Genomic DNA, 23103 nt, shown 5'->3' with positions numbered 1-23103 from the left:
GTGTGAAAGCTGTGTAGGCCGTAAGCCCTCATGATGTCTTTCCTGTTCATTCAAGTAAAATATTTGAAATTATATTTTCTTGACGGGCAGACATGCAGCTTTTGCACTGCCCTGTTCATTCCTGGCACCCGTGGTAGTTACCCACTTTCCAAGGTGCTCAGTGTGGTTTTTCTGTTGATTTCTTGAGGACATTGTATCCTGAGAGCATGCAGCTGAGTTCTTCTTATGGGGTTTTTTTATTTATATTTTTCATCATCATAAGACTATGTTTTTATTGTGGATGGTGTTCCGTTTTCCACATGTGCTCTGTTGCTCATCGTCATCTTCACAATGAGTCATCACCATTGTGTTGCAATATCTGGAGTGACTGCAAATGAGGTTTGAGGACTACTCACTGTGTGGTCTCTGTCTTAGTGTGGGTATATCGCTGTCAAATGAAATGAGCATCATATATTGCATGTGTGCAATAGGACAGACTGTACCATAAACTTTACTATTTGGCTAGTGATCAAAATGATCTCATTTCAAACCTTGGCAGGTTTTAATGGACTTTTATCTACTTGACCTGTAGAGCTCTTTATGCTTCTCCAACATTCGGTGATGCATTTTTATTTTTCAGGATTGAATTTAATTAGACAAACCCATTAATTTTTTCTGGTTAATGATATGCTTTGAATATGAATGACTCTGTGCAGTACTTTGCTACATATGCATCTGCACTGATTTGTTATAACCTGGTTCAAGTGCAGTTTAAGCAGCAGACATGCTATTTACTTTACATTTTGGAATCTCAAACCAGAAAAAGTCTGAGTTAAAAAATAACACATTTTAATCTTAACTGAAGATAAAATTCCCTTGTGCTTCTGTCTGCCTGTAGTGGTTCTGAATATTCAGATATCAAGTGGGTTTTAATTAGAGCCGGACCGATATATCGGTTTGGCCGATATATCGGCCATTATTTGACTTTTTTGACGACATCGGGATCGGCAGTCATGCAACCGATGTGTCCCGATTTTTAAATTAAATTAAAGTATAATAAACAAAAAAAAAACATTGATTATTTATCTGTACTTGTCTGTTCGAACGTTGTAATTGCTATTTACTATAATTATCCAGTAGCGGGAGCTCTAATACAAGTGTGAACTTCAGCAGCTGACGCGCTACTTCTGTAATAAGACGTTTGTCACTCGTGCCTCATCCAGTATTCTCTACTGCAAGACTTGTCTGCACAGATTCTATTGCCGCAATAAAGGTATGTATATTTAGTGAAAGTTTTTAATTAAATGCGTTTATACGACCACTATGTTTATCAATCCTCATTATCAATCGAGCGAGCTAGCTAACATATTTGGTTCACTTTAGCAAGCTAGCTGGCTAGCAAGCCTTTATGAAGTGGCAGTGAGCACATAAGCAGCGTAGGATCTACATTTCCAGAGGACATCGCTGTATTCTCAAATAAATAACCAGCCAAAATAAAATGGCGATTGAATGCATCACACATTTGTTTTTTTTAACTGAGATAATGATATTAGCTACTGTATGATGCTGTGTCAATAGCCAACGCGTTATTGCAAGCGAGTGTGTCATCTAGTCACGCGTCATGGTAGCAAGCTAACCAGACAGAAAAAACATCGATAAAACACTTCTAACGTGGATCATTTTAATCTATGTTATGTAGCTTTGTCGTGATAACATGAGAGAAGGATTGATGTTGGAGAAGTGAATCAACCAACAGTTCGCGCGGGTAACCTGCACGAAAGCACATTGTAGTTTTTTTTCACGTAGCCTATTTCATCCAGTCAATTTAATTTCATCTAACGTTACACTTGATTCACTCATTAGCTCCGCTAGATAATGTCTTACTCTTTAAGATCATGTAGTAGAAATAAAATAAGAAAATATAATTCATTTAACTTACTGAGAATATATAATAAGAAATAACGGGGCTGTCAATAGCTAATGCGTTATTGCGAGCGAGTGTGTCATCTAGTCACGCGTCAGAGCGCATTGTAGTTATTTTCACCACCGAATTCTTATGGACAGGGAAGCTCGCTAGATAAAGTATTACTCTTTGAGATCATGTAGTAGGAATAAAATATAATTTATTTACTGAGAATAGATACTAAGAAATAATAATAACAAATTAACAACAATAATTATGATATTCATAAAAATACGTTTGAAACTGGAAAACTGATTTTTTTTTAATTAATTTTTTATAGATGTCTGGAAAAGAAAGGAGTAAAAGCAAGGTGTGAAGTTATTTTGATTTCACACACTTAAGGATGGTGTTAATATATATATTTAATTTAATACCATCTTTTACATTTTTTTAATCTAGTTTGCTTATAAGTTAAATGTTCTTAAATATAGAAACTTTAATAAAATATAAGTTTTTCAAATTGATTTGAAAATGTTGCACTTTTTGACAAAATATCGGTCAAAACATCGGTAATCGGTGGGCTAGGACTCTCCAAAATTGGGATCGGCATCAGACCCAAAAATCTGGCATCGGTCGGGCTCTAGTTTTAATGCTGCTTAAAATGGGCAGCCTGCCAATGTGTCCAGACAAAGCAGAAATGAGTTTAGACCAGTACTCTTTATCTCGCCACATTGAAAATATGATTTAATATGTCAGCTTAGTAACCGAACCGTCAAATGCTACATCATTAACAGCCTTAAAATGTTATATTTTTGTTCTTAGCTGCATATTAGATAAAGGTCACTGAGAAGTAGAAAACCAGTTGTATTATGGGAAAAAAATCTAAATTCTCATTTTTTTTCATGTCTGTAGGTGGCATACCCTTTCAGGAATAAACAAATTAATCAACACTTAATTGTACATTAACCCCGGTGTGTGTCTGTTTTTCCCTAGACCTGTCAAATTATGTGCAGATGGTAGTCCTTCAGCTCTGAAATTATTTGGAAGAGTTGTTTGTTTTTTTTCTTCTTCCGTCCAGTTGCCTCCATCCCCAAAATGCACTGTGAAGCTATCTAAAACTGAGTATTTATGCTTTTGGCCTGCAGACAAACCACATTACAACTTGCTTCTGCAGAATAGCTGAAGCTAAGCAAGCATGGACTAGGTTCCCAGGATTCCTGGGAAAAATAAGTTGCTACTGGAAGCAGTGTTGATGGACCAGTAGGGAGTGGATTTGGTTGAATCAAACAAACCCCTGCACCTCCGTGGAGTGAGGGGGGCATTGTGCTGTAGGAAATGCAGTCTTTTCAATGAGATGTTAGAGAGAGAGTTCACTTACACTAAAACTTAAGTAGCATAAAAAATGTGAATGTTTTTGAATGAGGTTTTTCATTTGCATTCATACTGTATATTGATTGTTCTTCCTTAGTATTATCTTTGAAAATTGAATACAGACACGACATACTTTAGAAGATTGGTGTTATTTATTTGACAAAATTGATATTGAAAGAGATTGGATCAAGGAATTGGTTATGAGAGTGTACTGAATTGAGGGAACAGATATGGACAGAATTTGAGTGAATTGATAATAAAAGGTTTAATTTGAAACCGATTACATGAATTTATCCTGCCAAGTGTCTGAATTGATCTGAAGAAGGGACTGATGCCAGCCCTGAAGTGAATATTAATTAAATTGTCCATCTTAAAAGAGGTCAATTCTGCACCACAGTGTAAACCAGCCTCGCGAAGGTGGGTCCAGCAGATGCGCTGGCTGCGTACACCAGGGTGGATAATGAGCAGGCCCAGAGTTTAACCACATTTTTAATGCTACAGCGCTGCTTATTGTCGCACTGCGTTTGGCAAGTCAGGCTCACACAGGTATGAGTTGGAGGAAGATGCATGTGAAGCTCAACAGGCAGATTTTCAGTGATCCAGTAGGGATCACTGGTATGCCATAAGATGCTGTCAACTCAGCCAAATAAAACCCAACATGAAGGAATTAATTAAGCTATAATCGAATCTGCCTTAAACTGACGATCATTTCATGGTACTAGCATTACTTCTAGCTATCCAGCTAAATGCTTTATGTGGGTTACTCAGTGGTGGGTGAGTGGGCTGGGTTGAAGAGGGAGGGGGAGATTTTTTTTATTTTAAACACAGGACCACAGCAAGGTTAAAAATTATTGCATACTATGTCTTTAACTACGTGTGAATTGTTTGATTACAAATCTAAAATTATGGAGTACAGAGCCACCCTATACATTCATTTGATGCCACAGGGTCTACTGCAGTACTATTTCACTTGCTCTTGCAATTTTATACCAATTTATTCCAGTATTGAGATGATAATTTTCTAAAAATATTTAACTGCTTTACTGTCCTGTTCAGCATTACGTGTGTATCTTTTTAATTCTCGGTGCTGTATTTTATTTGCACCAGCATTTTAACTGGCATGTAACTACTAAAATTTACAGAGAAAGGGAAAGGTGAAACAATGCAATATAGGCTTTGTGATGTGTTTAAATTTTGTTATGGAATCAAAGTTATGAAAACATGATTCTTGATACAAACTTGAGGTTTTATATAGGGTTGCCTTCTATACTTAAAGAACAGAATATCACTTTTTAAATGTACAATACATTTTTTTATCTTTGTATTTGCCTAAATGAATCTGTATCGACTAGGTTGTGGTGACCTGTGTCCTTAACAATGTGTGCTGAAATGACAGGGAGGAGTGTTGTTCTTTGTTTTGACCTCCATATGCCCTGTATACAGAGAAACTCCTACTGTACCTTGATGACTCATAGAACTAAAAGGTACAACAGGTGCCGGTGAATGTGAGAAGTCCCAAATCTTTTCCCCCTCCCATTGGGTCACAGAAAGGTGCTGCGTGACTAGAATGCTGCTGTCACTCTTGGTGTTGTGATTGAATGCCCGTCCACAGCTGAGCCTGTCTGTGACCGAGGCTGGCTACACTCATTAGCTCACTCTGTACAGTCTGAGTGATACCATTAAATTGACTGCCTCCTTTCACCCTTGTACATCTCATGGAAGGCTCCATGTTCAGCCACATATTAAATTGTTCTAGGGTTAAGAGCTGCTGGCCCAACTGAAGTGTAATATTGTGGTAAAAATATCTGAGGAATAATTGGACACAATGATCACAGAAGGGAAAAGGTAAAGGAGAAAATGGTTTAATTTTATTCATATTCACTTCAGATGTTTTCCCTAAAGCCTTCCAGCTGATGCATTGCATTGATATTTATCAATTCAATTTATTGTAAAATATATAATTCATATATTTATATAACACTGATGATAATCTGGAAAATGGCTTGAGTATTATGTACAATTGTTACACTTCACTGGGTCTAGCTGGTAGTTCCTATCCCTTAGTATTTGGTGTGTTTTTATGCAGAGAGACTGTCCTATCCTGCTCACGGTGTCTCTTCTCCACAGGGGTTTTAGAAGAGATCCAAGCTGCTCTGTCCTCCCCTGCCCTGGACTCTCCCAACAGCAGTGCTGACATCACGCTGGACACCACCGGTGACATCACCGTCGAAGACGTCAAAGACTATTTAACGTAAGTCTCCTATAACCTGAGGTGAACACCTGGAAATTCTTGCTTCTCTGGGTGGTTATTTTTTCCTCTCACTTCTATGTTAATTAATCCTTATACTTGCTGGCACAATGGGCAGGTGTACTTCTAATCTGTCACTTTTTGTGTGAGGTGAATTGACTGATTTTTCCCCACTGAAGCCTTTATGTCAAAAGCATGTACATAAATACACAAATCATTAAGTAAACTATCATCAATGTTCATTTCTGTTGCGGGGGAGTATTAACTGTTAAGATGTTCTGTTATTGAACAGGAGATGTCTGTTGTTTATGCAGTACCCCATTACAAAGAGTAGTTTGTTAGAGCCCCAGTTTCCAGTCATATTTCTTGCTGTAGACTTTACTGACTCCCCCTCACATTGGCCTCCACAGCAGATATAAATCCTGCTGCTAGAGTAGAGCGAGAGAGAGCGAGAGAGAGCGGGAGAGCAGGAGGGAGAGAGGAGACGAGAGTCCACACCCAGGGACAACAGAGGAAAATGGAGGGATTTGGAAACAATAGCAATATGTATCAAGAAATGGGTATTATCAATAAATAACCCTGTTTTTTTTGTGGTCTCTAACGTCTAATAACCCCTACTTTTATACTTAAAATGTTATTTATTTATTTATTTGGTTACTAATGTCGGAAGGTTTTATGTCATGATGAAAAAAGTATTTGGGACAAGAGTCCTAATGTGAAATTTCCTCATGTTATGTAGAAGAAAAACAAATACATCTTACTAATAGCTGTGAATATCTTAGGAGAGTGGCTGTATTCCAGCAGATGGACAATGTTGTTTAAATGAGCTGGCACCACCCTGGCTCTGACATAAGAGTGGGTAGTATACATTAAGGCTGCACTACTCCTGTCCGCACTGCTACTGTCAGACAGTGTAAATTTGGAGAATAGACCACTCTCCTGATCCCAACGGGGACGGACTCAAGTTCCGAGCCCCCTTTTTTCCACCCTTCATTCTTTTTAATTCCCCAGAAGGCTTCCCGGAAACTTCCATTTCACTTGGGCCCCAGAAGAAAGCCTGCAGTCTTTGTTCATGCAGTAATCTAGGTCAGCGAAGCTGGAAGAGGGGGAAGAATGGGTCATCTCAATTAGCATCGCAGAGCAGGCCTGTGTTTGGACTGCACTGGCACTCAACATGGTGGTGGTGTTCTGAAAGAGAGGCAGTCTCCCCTTTTGTCTCACTACTGTTAATGAAGTCCAAAGGCTTCATTAAATTTAGTATAAGCACTGTCTTTGTGGACATTTTTTGTTTTGCAGCAATTCATTTCCTTCCATTTAATTGGAAGGTATCACCAGGTTTTGTAGCTGTCATAATCCACTAAAATGGCCTTTATAGAGAGAACATGAAATATATGTATTTCATGCCATGCGTTTTACAAATGAATACGCTTCAACACTATGGTTGTTTTTCTACTTGTTTTTAACTTTCTTCCACATCGAAATACCTGGTCGGCTGGTGTAGCCAGCTGAAGCACGAAACCTTGGTGGTATTCCCCATGGCCTGTAATTGAATCCTGCACATTTCACTGTGTCTGGCAGCCCTACAGAGCTGTGCATAACTGGAGATAACGTGGCCCAGGTTTATTTCAGCGTGGCATTCCCCACCTGACCTCACACTAGCAGCTCTTCTCTGCAGTCTGCCTGTGCCAAATGTGCAAGGGGCCACAGCCTCGTGGCTGCATGACTGCGATCCTCCGCTGGTAGACTGGTAGGATGAAAGGAAAGGGCTGCTGGCCACATGAGTTTTGGGACAGTGCTGCAGCGACCGGGCAGACTTTACAGTTACTATTGGGGATTCAGTTTAAAATGAGTTCCAAAACGTATTTTTTTTTAAACAGCATTTTATGTATTGCCGGGATGTAGCTATGTATTAGTGTGTAGATGTGTATTTGGTAGCATCAAAGACTCATTTGTCATTTGTTTGGCCATGACGTAATTTGCCTGTGAAAATAATGCTGACCAATGTAATTTGCCCTCCTGGTGCTGACACATACAGACCTTGAGTCAGTATGAGGTAACGTGCTGAGATGAGGGGCTGTAAAGGGCCACAGCAGACTGACTCTTAGCTGAATTCTTCTAAAGGTCTGTGGATGAAGCTGAGAAGAATCTGAAGAATATTGCGGAGGAAGATGGTCGGTCTCCAGGCATTCTCATTAACTGAAGTGGTAAGTTTGCTGAGAGCATCCTTTTGATTTGTCCTGTGACACCACCTTAGGTCATCTGCCTACATTTACTGGAATCCTATCCGGAAGCTAAGCAGAAGAGCGCTGTTGGAGGATTTGAAATCATGAAAGGAGAATAAAAGGGAAGGAGGAATGAGCTGGGCGCTGGGATGATTTAGAGAGCCCGGGGATGGGGGGGTCATGGACTGATCCCTGGCTGTCAAGTGAAGGAAGGTGCCAGTACTTGCATAATGGTGAACTACAGGCTGATTATTTGTTGTTGGGAATCCATGTAGCACAGGAAGATGCCCAATGGAGTGGAGATTTTTAATGAATGAGGCACTTGAAGAGCAGCTCTTGGCAGACGACACAGGGATTTGAACACCGAGTCCACAATGGGCCAGAGACACTGGCACTTCTGTTCAGGGCTTATGCTAACCTCACGCAGGCACAGAGCTGACAATGGCACCTTTTTGCAGGGCCATCTTTTAAAAGCCAACTTGTGAAAGACATCCCAGCTTGTTTTGTTTTGTGCATCACAGAGGCCAAAAAAGAGCTGGTTAATTTGTTTATTGCTGCATTTTTTAATACAATTTAAACAAAACTAGAGCGAAATGGAAGGAAAATAAGTCACAAACAGACTAGAGCCAACCCATGGATTTACTCCAAACAGAATCTGCAGGGCTGTGCATTCCAGACCTCACATGAAGACACAGGGGGGGACATGTATTCTTCTGCTCTTCCTGTCTTCCTCTTCCCCCCTTTGTCCCTCCTTCGTTTTCTTGTTTTTCTATCCCTCGTCTTCCTGCTTTGCACATTCTGTGGGTCAGCTTTGATATAGCTGTGATGTTCAGGTCATATCTGTTATTTGTGATGCATATATTTTTTCCATAACATGAAAGTGGCACCTTTATCTGTGGATGGAAATGATTCTGCTTCCCCCTGTAATTATAGCTCTCCAGATAACCCTTTCCTTCCTTGTTCCCCTGGTTTTCCTCATGATTTTTCAAAGACAGCCCAAAATATGTTTTGTAGTGCCTCATTGTGGCCTTTTGTGTTATTACAAGGGAGGCCTGCATACAGTAGATGACTTAAGTTGGAATAGTGGGTAGTAGTTCTAGACTAGTTCTAAAATTGCATATAAGATTGTATTAAATAAAGCTGAAACTAATAGATATTGTCATTTTTTCAGGGATTCACTGGCCTACAGTAACATGTGGGCCCAGACTGCATTGGGAACAGTTTGGTTATGACTAATGGAACTCGGCTAAATAAAACTAATATCAATAACGAAGCTGGACCAGAAACTGCTCTCCATAGGATTTTGACTAGCGATGTGAGGACATGAACTCTTCCTCTGTGCCAAACGACAGAAAATGCAGGTTTTTTTCTCTCATCTCTTATTTCTGGATGTCTGCTGTACCCCCTCCACCCATCCATGTTTAAGAAGGAATGCCTCTGGGGCCGGGGGGGGGGGGGGGGGGGATGTGCCGCCATCTGAGGGTTTAGGCCTTCACATTCTGCTTATCTGATTGGAACCTGGATCCTCTTTCAGAGCTAGCTTATGGAAGGGCGAAGTTCCAGTGTGCTGCTGTGTGCCAAGCGATGAGGATGTTCTTTCCCTTTCACCAAAACCACCTGTCACATTGCAGCTGAATCTGAACCAACAAGGGGCAACATCTAGTGAAATTGGATATCGTGCTCCAATCCAAAGTTCAGCAAAATTGTCAATGTTCTTTCCTTGTCACCGATGATTACAGGTTGAATTCTTTTTATATATATAGAATATATAGAATCCATCTTTTTTTTCCCATATTCCTTTCTTGGGTCCTTTGATGCCTTTTCCGAAGTGCTCTGTTCAGTAATGGCTCTGTGTGGGTTCGGTCTGTCAGTAGCAGAGTGCTCCCAGTCTCACTAGCTGGCACTCCATTATGTAATCAGCAGAAGTGATACAGTATGATTAGACAATGGACTGGAGTTCGATTTTCCCTAAATTATTTCCTTTTCTTTCATGTTGTGATGGTTTGTGAAGCTCCAGGCCACTGAAGTGATCCCTTTGGACCCTGTGGGTTTGATCAAGTGGCTGAGTTTTATGACAGATTCTTAACAGCTGTCCTGGTGTGCCGGCAGCCCTCTTCATGATGTTTGTAGATTGGTTACATATGATGGATATTCCTCAGCTGCCAAGATTGTTTTTCTGTACATTACTTTCCTTCTTTCTGATTTACTTTCGCTTTTGCCCCTTCTTTTCTGCCAAGTCACATTTAATATCCGCAAACAGGTTTCTTTGACATGAGTTCTCTGGTAAAATGGTTTTGCTTAAGGACTGTGAGCACAGCAGCGTAGAGCATGGTGTTTGACCAAAAGTTATTTTGGAAGAGAATGAACCTTTTTATCTTTGTTTTTAAAAGTGAGCAGGTGACTCTACAGTGTTTCCTCGGTTACCTAGGCCAGGTACGGTCACTTTAATGGACAGTAATCTTTTTTGATAATGTATGTGTAATATCTTTTTTTATTCTGTTCACAGTATTAACACAATATGTAGAAACTAATTATGTATGATTTTTGTATTGAAAGGATGTTTTATAGGCACTGGTGGGTAGAGCACTAATGATTTCTTACTGTGTTTTGCTGGGTGGTTATATTGTGAATCTGATTCATGGGCTTGGAACCTACAGTCCAGGGTGCTGATTATGAGAGTGGGGCTCTTTGGGAACTAAGGGTTTGTTTATATTTGGACTGAACGTTCAGCTTTCCCAAAAGTGTTTTTCCTCATGAATTGAAGACATTTTTCTCTTTTAAAGTCAAAAGATCTTACGAAGGCAGATGCTTGAACTGAAGAAAATAATGGACCAGATTTTGCCCTTAACATCTCAAGATATTTTCATCAGTTGAAGTCCTGGTTAATTTTTTGGGTGCCAATTGTGTGATCATAATACACAAATAATGTCAGTAAATGTATTTCATAAAAGCAAAACTTCTATTCATTGAAACATGGCAGTTCTGTTTGCATAACATCAGGAATTACACATTTAAAAAAAACATGTAAAATGCAATGGATAACCATCTCGCTGGAAACTCCACTTCTCTATTGGCCTTTGTTTGAACACAGTTAGTGTAAATACAAATGGCCACCTTGGTTTCTTGTCTTTAGAACCACTTTGTATTCTGAAAGGGACCCCAAATTCTTTTGTCATTTTATTTTATATATGTGTTGTGTGTATGTTTTCCATCAAAGGAAGACATGAAGACTTAAAATATTGTATTGTTGGCACCTATCCTGTGAAACTTTTAAGACTAGTTTACATTTAATTTGTTTTCTTTCTTCTCATGTAGAATGTACCTCTTACTTGATGGTTTAGCATTGTAAGTAATTGAAAATTCAGCATTTGATTTGATGTTAAATAAAGCATTTACTGCCTAGTGTTCAGCTGTCCTTTTGTGCAACACTAATCTTTTTCTTGTAGGAAGCACTAAACGGGGAAATTAGAACATCTGACTGTAGACTTCTCATAATGATTTTCAGACTATGGCTCAGTTCCAGTGGTTTAATGTGGAAATAAAGGTGAGATGAAAGGTACATTCGTTCGAAAACTAATACTGGATATATTTCCTAGTGGGAAAACTGCATTTTGAATGCTGCATGAATATGACCAATTATTATAAGTAGAATTTTTTATAGAAGAAGGGGCCTAATCACCCTCTTTAACCTAGGATATGGTATAATCTGTAATGATAATGTAGGAGCATCAGTTGTGCAAAGCAGTCTGTTATTGTATTACTAGTTTTGAAAATTACTGTTCAGAAAACTTTGAATTTAATTGTTGATGTAATGAGCACATTTTCCTGTTCGTATTAGAAAAATATGAATGGTGATATTTGAGCATTTGGCCTTATTGAAACAACTCCAAGAGGTCAACAACAAAATATAATTTAATGGAAATCATCAGGAGCAATGATATGAAATTCTGTTCAAATACAAGATGAGTAAGTACAGGAGTTGAGTAGCTACCGCATTGTTTTCACCTCTCAGGTATATTTTAGAATACCCATGTGCAACATTGCAAAGGAAGATTCTGAAACCAATAATATGTGTATTTTTTAAATTGGGAAGATAAGTTCATCTATTGGAGCAGTACTGACATGAATGCAATTTTAGCATAAATGACAGTAATTTCACACATACCCACAGTTCTTTTATTTGGTCTCGACTGACAAGCTTTCAGCCACCTTGCTGAACAGACCGCCTACCAACATTAACACATCTGAGTCTGTCCAACAGATACCAGATTTTAAAAATGCAAAAACAAAATTTTTTGTGGCTGCTTTAAACAAAGCTACAGATTGATGTATAGCTAAATAAAGATACATATTGGTGTATAGCTAAACAAAGCAACAGATTGGTGTGCAGCTAAATCAAAGCTACAGATTGGTGTAGCTAAACCAAAGCTACAGATTGAACATTTATTTAGTCAGCTCTGACCACCAGACAGGCCTGTCCTGGGGATTATCATCTCGCATGAAATTGGCCCCTCCCTTTAATGATGTCAGCATCCATCCTTGGGAGGAGGGTGCAGACAGAGAGGGTGTTGCATGCGCCTGCTCTTCACCAGATAAAGGCAGGAAATAAGAACCAGCTGGCCACATTCTTGTGGTTTACTTCAAAAATTGCATACCAGTGAATTAATCTTCTGCATGGAGCTATGCAGGGAAAGAATCACACATCTGCATACAAAAGTATAAGAATCCAAAACTATCCGAAAATGAATAATTAAAAAAAAAAAAAAACTCCTGATGACTTAGTAGTATTTTGAACAATGGATTGGAGCTGGCTGCATTAATTTCTTGCTGTGGATGCAAGTTTGCCAATTAATTTATGGATGATGAATTGTAGGAATAACCTTTTCTTTATTATTTCTGCTTTTGTCATGTTTTTATATATGTGAAGACCAGTGGAACCCTCCAGAATTTTTTTAATTTAATTGCATAACAACAGGTGACTTTACTTTTAACATGTGTTTTCTGAGATTAGGTTGCTGTGATCTTTGGCAATGGTTCTGGAAGAGACAACATAAACAGGATTACGTATTCACATGCAATGTTACAAAATAAGGCTGATATTTCAATCATGTGCATAAATATTTCTACAAGGTACAGGGTTGAACGAACTCTAGACAGGACCTGGGTCGAATACATAATACATGTATTTTAAATACTTTTAAATATTGTGTTTGCCAATTATTGATTGCAAATTGTTTTAAAATACAGAAATGCTTTTTTAAGATGTCAGTGATGTTAGAAAGCATTTAAAATATTCCATACACTTAATCATTTGTAAATATAGAAAAATGTTTTTTATAAGTTCTTATTAAAAAAGAAAAAAAACTTTAAAACAAATTAATCTACTTAGTGCTGAAAAACTCTATTTCACTTCATATCTGGCCAACAATTCACCTTGTTTCTTAACCATATTACCAGATTCAAGATGTATAAAAATTATTATTTTTCACCAAAGTTCTTAGGCGGTTCCTTGAAATATTAGCAGAAATACAAAGATACAAAACACAAACCTTAAAACCTTTTTTAAAGAATATATTGTTTTATTTAAAATAAGCTTCAGGAGAAGAGGCTTCAGGTTTATGAGTTTCATTACTTCAGTAATCATACTACATTTTTGCACTTTGAAAATAGTTTTGGAAATTTTAAATGAATTTTATTTGAAAAAGTATTGGAATGTGTTGCAAATACTCAAATACAATGTAATTTATCTTTTCCAAATAATATTTTAAGTTTTACAAACAGAAGTATTTATTTTATTTTAAATTTTTCAAATACACAGTGAGTAGCAATTTCAAGTAAAAATGTTTAAATACACATGTAATTGACCCAGATCAAACTACTACACTTACATTTTTTGCAAGCAACATAATTTTAATTTGGAAAACATAGTGTTGGATGCATGAAACATAATGCAAATGACAACTAAGAGGCTGGACGTGACTCTAATTCTGTACATTTTTAGCTATAGAAGTATAAGGGAGAATCCTGCTTTTTCATACAGCTACATTTGGAACTTCCAATTTAAATATACTTGCACTGTAATAATGGACACATAATTGTACTACATCTCCCTCTGCTGAACATATAGTGCATTGCATTGTGATGGCAGTAGTCCATCGAGACACTACACCAGTTCTGCTGACTATAAGGAATACCTAAGTCCAGTGGATTGAAGTGACAGCACTCATTCACACCCCAGACAGAAAATGATATGCCAGAGGCATGCTAACTTCACGTTTGCCTAGGAAGAGAGTCTACAGTTTATTCTGCTTGTTGAAGGTGAGTGTGAGGGCATGTTAGCAATCCTCCTCCTCCTGCTGCTGCTCATCCTCCACCTCCTCATTTCCTTGTACTGAAAAGAAAGGAAAGAAAGCAATGTGCTGTGTGCACATCTTATTTTCACAACGTCTTTGGCACAAGCATACAAATTACGTGAGAGAATTAATGGAAGTACAGCCTTCAGGGAGACAGGCTCCAGTCTGAAATTGATCTTGCCATACACAAAGTAAAGATTGTTTAAATTGTTTTTATCAGAAGCAGCCAAGAAGACAGACCAGGCCTTTTCTTCTAAACAAGGGATCTCACACTCATGAAGGGCCAGTGTCTGCAGGTTTTTCACATTTTCAATCAATAACACATTTAGACCCAGAAACCAGATGTGTGAACTGTTCAGGAAGTAAGTGACTTACATTGAACACTTCCATTCTGACACATGCCAAAAACCAGTCCTACAGGCTGGGCCTGCTAAATGTTGACATTTAATTTATTTTGTCTTTACCTTGTCACAAATTGCACCGTTTGATGAGGCACCAGAACACATTAATCAGGCATTTAAAGACCTGACACGGGTGACTTACACACATTTACATTTTTAAATCTTTCTGCATTATAGACTAACTTGATTGCTGTAATGACAGGGTGTGTTACTCTGCTGTAAATCTTTATCTCTTAGCAGACATTACATAACCAACATGATACTTTTGAACCGCACTGTCCCTTACCTCATTAGATTTGTTCTATTATCGGACAACGTCCATCATGACATACAGCACCGGTTTGGCCAGGCAATCCTAAGCAAAACCCTTTCTCTACCTCAGTTTCTTCTTTGTGGCTAACAGGTCTCTGGACTGTTCCAGGGATTCATTTGCAATCGGTGTGGATATAACAACCACAATAATAATGCTAGTACACTGCAATAAGTTATACGTGAGGCAAAAATGTGAATATAGTGAATATGAAATACATTTCGTCTTGAACACCTGATGTCCAAGAATAAAAACATGCATTTTACAAGTATCATTGGGCCTACACGAACACACATCCTGATGACATACAATGTAATTTTAAGTAGCCTATATTTAGGGGTTACAGGCTCTAAAATAATTGACCGTAGCATCCACAGTGTTTTACCAACCTGTTTTGTTTATTAGAAGTATGATGCATGTCAGATTTTATACATTGTCAATGATCATGAACGCAATTACGGAAGATATAGCCAGTTTGCTGAGCATGTGAAGCAAAGAAACCAGCGCATTCCTTTGCTTTTTATCTATTCGACGAAGTAGCCCACTAAATGTACGAGTCAGTCAAACCGGTAATAAAAAAATAAAATAAAATAAAAACAGGGGCTAATGGCAGAAATACAGTTCATAATCCAAGTTGCATGCCCACTGTGTCTTGAAAAAGCCCCCAAACAGCTGTAGGTCTATTTTTGATACATGCGAATACAAGCAGCTTCGCGATTGGTTCAACGAAATGTCACAAACAGCACGTACGAGCCCGTTTGCTGTTTGCACAGATAACATTAGTGCTAACGCAGCTGGCTAGCTAGACTGCTGACAAAAAGAAAAAGAAGGTCGAGAGTTAATCAAGACGGTGAACAATCGGTAGATAGACGAAATCATGATTTTGACACAGTGAAATCCAAACAAGCAAGGTAAGTTGACATACATGTAGCTGGCGAGCTCACCTAGAAGGAGGTGGGTTATCTAGCTGCTACTTTGTTAGCTTGATCTTTGCCAGCTGGCTTGCCAAGTTGTATGTAGCACAACTGCTTAGCCACGTAGTTTGCTGTCTTTTAGTTTTGATCATTGCAACTGTAGTTGCATTACGTCGAAGATGCAACTACGGGAGCTATCGTTTCGATAATTCAGATTCAGTGAGCTCGCCAGGTCATAACCTGATTTGCTACCTAGCTAGCTATCCTGAATCTTTAGAAGCCTGGCAAGGTGGGAAGCGGCCTTTATACCAGTGCAACCCATATGGTGCAACCAACAAGAAAGACTGGTAGCTCATTAAAAGCTAGGCTACGGCTAAGCACTTCTAACAGTTTGATAGCTTTGTACACCACACATTCAATTGTCATAGTTGTTATAAAATTCCCTTGTTCACATTTTGCTATGTTGCTAACAGTTATAAATTCTGGTTTAAAAAAAGTTTTAGCTTTTAGAATTATAGAACAATAAACACAAAGCACAATATAGAACAATAAGCACAATGTGAACGTGGAACCTTTGCTCTTCATGGCATGCAGAGATATTTCTGAGACAGTGTGGCTTAAGTGGGTAAATAGTCCCTCTAAACACGAAAAGTACCTCATTAAGACAATATAACAGCTTATTAAAATTATATTATTTCAATTGTGGTTGGAACCGAAATACCCTGTGATACCCCACGACTGAGTTTGAGAACCACTGCCCAAAGCAATATGCACACCGAACATGTAAGGTTTACATCACCCTGGGAAACAGACTGTGTGTCACAAACAAAGACAGGCTACTGTTGGGCAGTTCACAGAAGTCTGGTTCTTATCATACCCTCAAAGGAAAACAGACTGTTTAGTGTGCAGACAGGGAGTCAGGGGAGTGATGAAGAGACAGTGCTCAGTTGCAAAACATCTGACTTGAATTAGCATTATGTGAACTTTAGGTTCTCCATAATACAATGTAATCATGTTTTGTATTGTTGGAAAACTGATGTCATGGGGAACAAGTTGATGTCTTGTGGTGGGGTGCTGACAAGATCTTGACACCTGTGGGTCAGCACTGAGCCAGATACAAAGGTTAACCTGGTGTAATATGCTTACAGAGGTCGTGCAAGCAGGATTATTGATCTATACTGTTTTGCCATGATTGTGTCTTTATTTGATGACTTGGTGTTTTGCTTTGATCTTTTTGTATAAAGGAGAGAAGTGCAATGGTTTGGGGAGACGCGTCAACACTTTGGATAAAAGCGTCTGCCAAATAAGTGTAATCTAATGTCAACACGGTCTCCATGCATGTATAAGCCATTTACGCGAATAGCCACCATTTCACCACTCACATTTTGCACCATTGTGTGTTGTTATTATTACTAGACACACTGAGCAATAAACTGCATGCATTTTAGCCTGGCATTCCTGTAAAAAAGTTGTGTAAGTCGCTCTGGATAAGAGCGTCTGCTAAATGCCTGTAATGTAATGTAATTTAATTCCTCTGTGACACTTACCATTGCACATCTAGATGTTTTAAGGTCCTACCATACATGTAGAACACACATCTGCACCCCGTAGTCACTTGCCTATACACTAGTGTTGTGGCAGGATACACAATTGTATTTATGCAGGCTGCACAAGGCAAATCAGTCTCTTTCGTCTATACATAACTGTTGGCACAGAGGAAAGGTTAAAAAACATTATTGTTGGAGTCAGACTACTTCTGCCATTTGGTTTGCGGAGAGGTTTCTACAGTTGGTGACCTCAACGTGATAAGTTGATAAGTTTTTCCTTGACAGATGATTCCTGATGTATCCACAACGCATTTGGAATAATTGATGATATGACTGATAATAAGGCAGTAAAAGCCTGCTTGCCTTCAGAAGACAGATGCAGGGTTGATGAAAATGACTGTATGCCAGCCACTTGAAAGTCCATCTGGATGGTTGCATAAGCCTTTCTTCTCTCCATTGTGGCTGTGCTGTAATTAGCATAAAATATCAGAGCCTTCATGTTGTCCTGAATAGGCTCAGCTGTCCTTACTTCCTTGCAAAAATGGCTTGCTGCTCATATCTTGAATACTTGAAAATCCCTATTCTGAGAGTGTCTCTGTTTTTGGAATTTTAGACTGTAAGTCTGATATGCATGTTCAGTTTCAATGTGCTCATTACCAAGTAAAGGGATCCACTTCAGGAGCATTGGACCTCTGCTTTGCCTGCCGCATGTCGGTCCAACTAGCCTCATAGTATTGTGCCATTCTCAATCTTCCAGTTTTGTCATTTTTTGGCTAAGTTTGACCAAATTGGCCAAACAGTTTCCAACATCCTGTTTGGATCATCTGGGTTCAGCCTGAATTGAGTAGACCTTGTCAGTCAAGCTTTGCACAGTAAGCATGTGCAACTTCAGGTTTTTCTGCAAGTAATTTAGTGGACTAGTTGATTCCCTCAAGTGCAATGTTTATAGCTTGAGTGACAGCGGTCTCAGGTCTTTCTTGCTGGTTGGCGAGTGCTAGCAAAATGTTGCCTGCGATTTGGCCCTCAGAGGAGACGTGGTCATGATTTCAAATGGTTTGTGGTGAGAATGAGAATATTAATTTAATGGCATTGGTTGAACCTGTTTTGCCACCGTTGTTGCACACTTGAAAAACATCTTTGGAGTTGTAATTCCAAATGATGGCCCGTGGGTTTGAACATTTATTCCTTTTAAGCAAGCAATAGCTGCGGTATAGGTGAAACTTGATGCAGGTGCAGGTCTCAAGTTTAGATTTGCATAACTCATGGTGCTTCTTTTCTTTTAGCCAGCAGGTGACATCTGCTTTCATCCCATAAAAGAAAGCATATTTTGGGTTGTTTCCTGTAGTTGTGTTAGATTGCATTCTCAGTGCTGCAAGAACCTAGCATAGAATAGCAGTTCATTGATGATATTAGTTTCCCTGGTTGGAAATTTGTGAGAATGGGCATCTCAGTAAGTGATTATTTACACAAACAATAAAATCCCAGTTCTTTCTATTAGAATATTTAATTTCAGGAGCCACACAGTAATACAGCATCAAGGGAATCAAAATGCACATCACACTTGCAACATCTGGGTCCATTTATTTTTTTGACCATCATATTTTAAAGCTGTAACCTTCATACTTCCTGAATGGTAACATAATCTCAGAGAGAAGGTCGCCTAAATAAATTAAATGGCAAACAGACCTGCACACATGCACCTAAAATAACCCCAGGCAAACTGACAGATATCAAAGACAGTACTGAGTCAACCCCCTGACTTGCATCATTTGAATTGCTGGATCTCGTGGATATCTATTTCAGCAAAGTGTCAGTGCCAGGGGCTTCGGCTAAATTGGAGTGTGGCGTTTTAGTTGGAGGAATTGAGCTGCAACATTGCTTGCTTGAAAACAACTATGGCTGCCTACCTTGAAACAAAAATCCTGTGCATGAATTTTGTTTGTTTTTTTACTGAAAGGAATTTATTCTATTTGAGTAACAGTGACAAATCATATGAGTGTTTTTTTTTTTTTTTTTTACAAGAATCTGCTATTGGGGAAAATAGTCATAAAGCTGCCACTGACGCTGATTCCTCAATTTAAAAAATGACCTATGTTGTATGTACTAGGCTATATGCTGAGGCACTCTGAAATCTGTGTTAAAAATTCAGTGTGCTTTTGAATTTGTAGCAGAGCGCAATGGTGACAAAGTAAAGATTGGGGGGCACTTATGTAGTAAATGTTCATGTATGTGTTAATTAAAATATGTCTGCTGTTTTTAGGGCCTCTCTCAAAGGCAATAAGGACAATGTACTATCAAGGGAAGAGGAGGGGTGAAGAAGGCTTTGCTGCTGTTATTGACTTCCTTCTAGCAAATGCCCGCTTGGTGCTTGGGATCGGGGGAGCAGCAGTTCTGGGAATAGCCACGCTGGCTGTAAAGCGGGTAAGTAGATATAAATCCTGTGAATTACAGAAGTTTATGCATTAGATGATTTATTTGAATGCCTTTAAGGAAGAATCACAGTTCATAAACTCATAAAATGGTATGCTCTGGTGTTAAAGCTTCCTGAGAATGGCCCGATTACATTTTGTGTTGCTGCAGTTGATTGAGCGTGCTGGCAGAACCCCAGATGATGAGAAACCAGACCAGAAGACCATAGACAGTTGGGAGGAGCTGAGCCTGGTTAGCTCGTCCCCAAAACTGCTGAGGAAAGGCATTGAGGGTGTGGTTATGAAGCAGATCGCTGCTGCTGCCAAAGCTCAGAAAGGTACCTCAGCATTCTGCATTTGACATGAATTTATAGTACATGTGCAGATTAATGGTGTGGAGTTTTTCTGTCTCCAGAAATTTGAATACCATACTTGTTAAAATTAGGCCTGTGACTAAAAACATTTGCCACATTTTAGGTTTTCATGTCTTTCCAGCATCCCAGTTTAGAATATTTGTCAGCTTCTGTATGTTCTCTTTCAAGGTTCAAGTGAACAAATTTATTCATGAAGCTTGAAATATAGTTCTTTGCAGAAATCCAGAGACACATGGAAAACTGTTATGTCTGAGTTTTGTCTGAAACAAAAATGAAGTAAATGTGCGAGTTTGCATATTGTGCTTTAGGCATTCAACTTAACTGTATTTCAGCAGAGTTGTCCAAGCCTTCCAGTACTACTGCAGAGAAGCCCCAGGTTGAAGTGAAGAGGATCCAGCTGTGTGTTAGCCTTCATGAGAGGCTGAAGCAGTACTACGAGTCCCACGTAGCTCTATCTTTAGAGGAAGTGAGTCGAGCTCAACAACAGGCTTTGGATATATGCACAGAAATCCAAGGCTTCCTCCACACCAAGCACCCTGACATGCCTCTGGAGGAAATGCACCTAGGTGGCTCACTGCTGGATGATCTCCAGGTTGTGGCTGCAGACCACGCCTGTCTCCTTGTGCCTTTGCAAATCGAGGACATGCTTTGGAAGCTAATCCCAGGTGAAGAAACGATCCTGGGTAAACCACAGTTCTGGATGGTCCGCCGGGTTAACCTGGAGTACTTTCCTCGTGGCCGTAGTTTCTGGGACAGGTTCATGGTGGGGGGTTACCTCTCTTCCAAAACAGTAGTTGAAGTCCTGAACAAGTCTGTGATGGAGACGATGAACTGGCCGATCCTCAGCAACATGCTTGAATGTGTGGTCAGACCAGTGATGGGGTCCCAGGAGCTGAAGCTTGAGATTAAGAATGGAAACAGTCAGCTATTCATTAGCATCTTACCTACCATACACTTGAATGACACCGTTTTGACCGCCCAACTGGAGTTCACTGGAAACTTTGACAACATTTGGTACCACAGTCTTTATACTGCTGAAACCACCAAGCTTGCAGAATTGGATGAAGAGGACCATGGTATCCGAAAACTCTGCTTAAAAATCCTCAAGGCAGTGTGCAAAAATAACCCCCCATTGAGGAAGCTCTCTGGGGGACACCTAGCAAATGTCATTTTGCATCTCAGTGAGAAGGAATACGATTGGACAGAGGCTGCTTTGGCTGATAGATTCCAGCAGGCCATTACTGAGATGATTGGTTATTTGGAAATAGGTTGTCTTCCCAATTACTTCAAGCAGACAATAAATTTGCTATCTGATTTCACTGAAGAAGAGATTGATGAAATGGGTTTTATGCTGTACTGTGCTGTATCTGAACCAGAAATACTGTTGCAAATGTAAATATTGGCATTTTTGGTTTCCAATAACTATTTACTTCAAAATATGTAATTATAATTGCAGCAATAACAAGATAAATGTACCAGTATGACACTCAGATACCTTAGATACTTTGAAGTGTTAGAAATTATCTGAATCTCAGAAATATATGAATGTTGCCAACAAGCAGAGCCTCCAACTAAACAATAAACTTGTGAAACATAATTTGCAAAACAATTTTCATTGAAAATCATTTGGATTTATAGTTTCAGCTTCCAGCTGAATTTTTATACTTCTGTCAGTTTTACGTTTTACTTTTTGGGGAGAGTAGAAGTGGATGATACTGGCTGTTGGCAATTTCCAGCATCTCTTAAGTGGTAACATATACAGTGGATTTAGAAAAAACAAGAACAGTGTAGTAAAAATATTTTTGTACATGTACATAAACTCTGTAGAATTTATTTGCATTTTCTGTAAATAGTACATTTTTTGAAGACTAGAGAATATTTTAAGTCTGTATGCTCACGACTTTATACACTGTGTATAATATGGTTGCTGTGCTCAAGAATGTCTAAGCTCTCAATCCTGTGATGGCAGGACATGGTGGAGCTAAACAACCTTGGTCATGTTTTTGAATGATCTTATTCAATAAAGGTGTATTTGAAGATGTGTTCCTTTTCTCAAAACTTCCTCTTAAGGAAATAAAATAAAGTATTATTTTTGTAGTGTTATTGTATATTTTTCCATTTGTTTTTATTGACACTTATGTGATACAGTGGCTATTTAATGTGATGGAACATTTGAATCTTTCTGATAAGTCTTATTTTAACTGCTCATAGTCTTACTTACACTGAACGCAATTGAGAATGACTATAAACACTGGCCATAGCAATGGTTTACTAATTTTCTTTAGGCTTACTGTATGTATGCCTGGTTGAAAACTTTGTGGGAGCATCCAGCAAGTGGCCCCACTGAACTGGTTCCATCAGTAGTGAGTCCTGCATCAAGCATCTGGTTTCCTGTATTTTTATTCCCTACATTTCCCCCTAATTATTGTAAATATCAGTCAGAAGAAGAAAAAAAAGTTGGGGAAACTATAAAAACGGATGTAATTTCTACAGGATTCACTGGATATGATGTAAATACCCACAAATTAAAGCTGATAGTCTGCACTTTGGACTCATATTCAGAGTTTAATGTCAAATTCATTGCACTACAGAGCCAAAAAAAACCCCAAAAACTTTCTATATTATTTACGGACTGCACCTTATATTGCTGCATATTATTTATACCATAAAGGCACTTTTTTCATTTTGACAAATGATTCCATAGATTTGAATCAACCATACCATTTTGTTTCAAACGGCTCTCGGCAGGTCTACATCTGTGGGTTTCCGTTTGTTCTAATCTCTACAGCACTATTTTACAGAACCTCCGACGTGTGTAAAATTCCATTCATACGTGGGAATAGAAGCTGTAATCTCCTTGGTCATACTACAATAACAAACGTTAGATGAGCGTATATGGGACTTCTCCGCAATAGTCTTTCTTTGGTTCATAAAAGAGGAATAAAGGGAAAATAAGTTAAACAGCAAGTTTATTGCTAATTCTTGCTGAACTACAAACCTGTACATAACGATTGCTACCTTTGCTTAAAAAAGTAATACTAAAAATAAAACTACAAATTCGGCTGACAAATTT

The 23103-nt window shown here is 38.7% G+C and overlaps 2 protein-coding genes and 1 long non-coding RNA gene across 4 annotated transcripts in view; 2 read left to right on the top strand and 1 right to left on the bottom strand.

The window, feature by feature from the left end:
* The window catches only part of LOC118220931 (lethal(2) giant larvae protein homolog 1-like), a 57399-nt gene extending 46271 nt beyond the window's left edge, over positions 1–11128 (top strand). Inside the window, exons 21-23 of the mRNA XM_035405403.1 lie at positions 5381–5504; positions 7623–7705; positions 8895–11128. Coding sequence (XP_035261294.1) covers positions 5381–5504; positions 7623–7701 — 203 coding nt within the window. The 3' untranslated portion in view covers positions 7702–7705; positions 8895–11128. The remainder of the gene's footprint in view (positions 1–5380; positions 5505–7622; positions 7706–8894) is intronic.
* A 2262-nt stretch (positions 11129–13390) lies between these two features.
* On the bottom strand, positions 13391–15490 carry LOC118220543. Its single transcript, XR_004763970.1, has 2 exons — positions 15177–15490; positions 13391–14114 (listed from the first exon to the last, which is right to left on the bottom strand). It is a non-coding gene; the product is annotated as an uncharacterized LOC118220543 (long non-coding RNA).
* A 42-nt stretch (positions 15491–15532) lies between these two features.
* mief2 (mitochondrial elongation factor 2) lies at positions 15533–22133 on the top strand. 2 transcript variants are annotated; one of them, XM_035404367.1, is made up of 4 exons: positions 15533–15698; positions 19509–19669; positions 19829–19994; positions 20366–22133. In XM_035404367.1, the coding sequence occupies exons 2-4, from the start codon at positions 19535–19537 to the stop codon at positions 21424–21426; spliced, it is 1362 nt and encodes a 453-aa protein (XP_035260258.1). In that variant the 5' UTR covers positions 15533–15698; positions 19509–19534; the 3' UTR covers positions 21427–22133. The 2 variants fall into 2 exon arrangements, with proteins under 2 accessions (XP_035260258.1, XP_035260257.1); XM_035404366.1 differs by having other exon boundaries at positions 20363–22133.
* The last annotated feature ends 970 nt before the right edge of the window (positions 22134–23103 follow it).

The sequence above is a fragment of the Anguilla anguilla genome, chromosome 2 (genome assembly GCF_013347855.1).
Source record: "Anguilla anguilla isolate fAngAng1 chromosome 2, fAngAng1.pri, whole genome shotgun sequence".
Classification (NCBI taxonomy): domain Eukaryota; kingdom Metazoa; phylum Chordata; class Actinopteri; order Anguilliformes; family Anguillidae; genus Anguilla; species Anguilla anguilla.
This window is presented reverse-complemented; position numbering and strand designations above follow the sequence as displayed.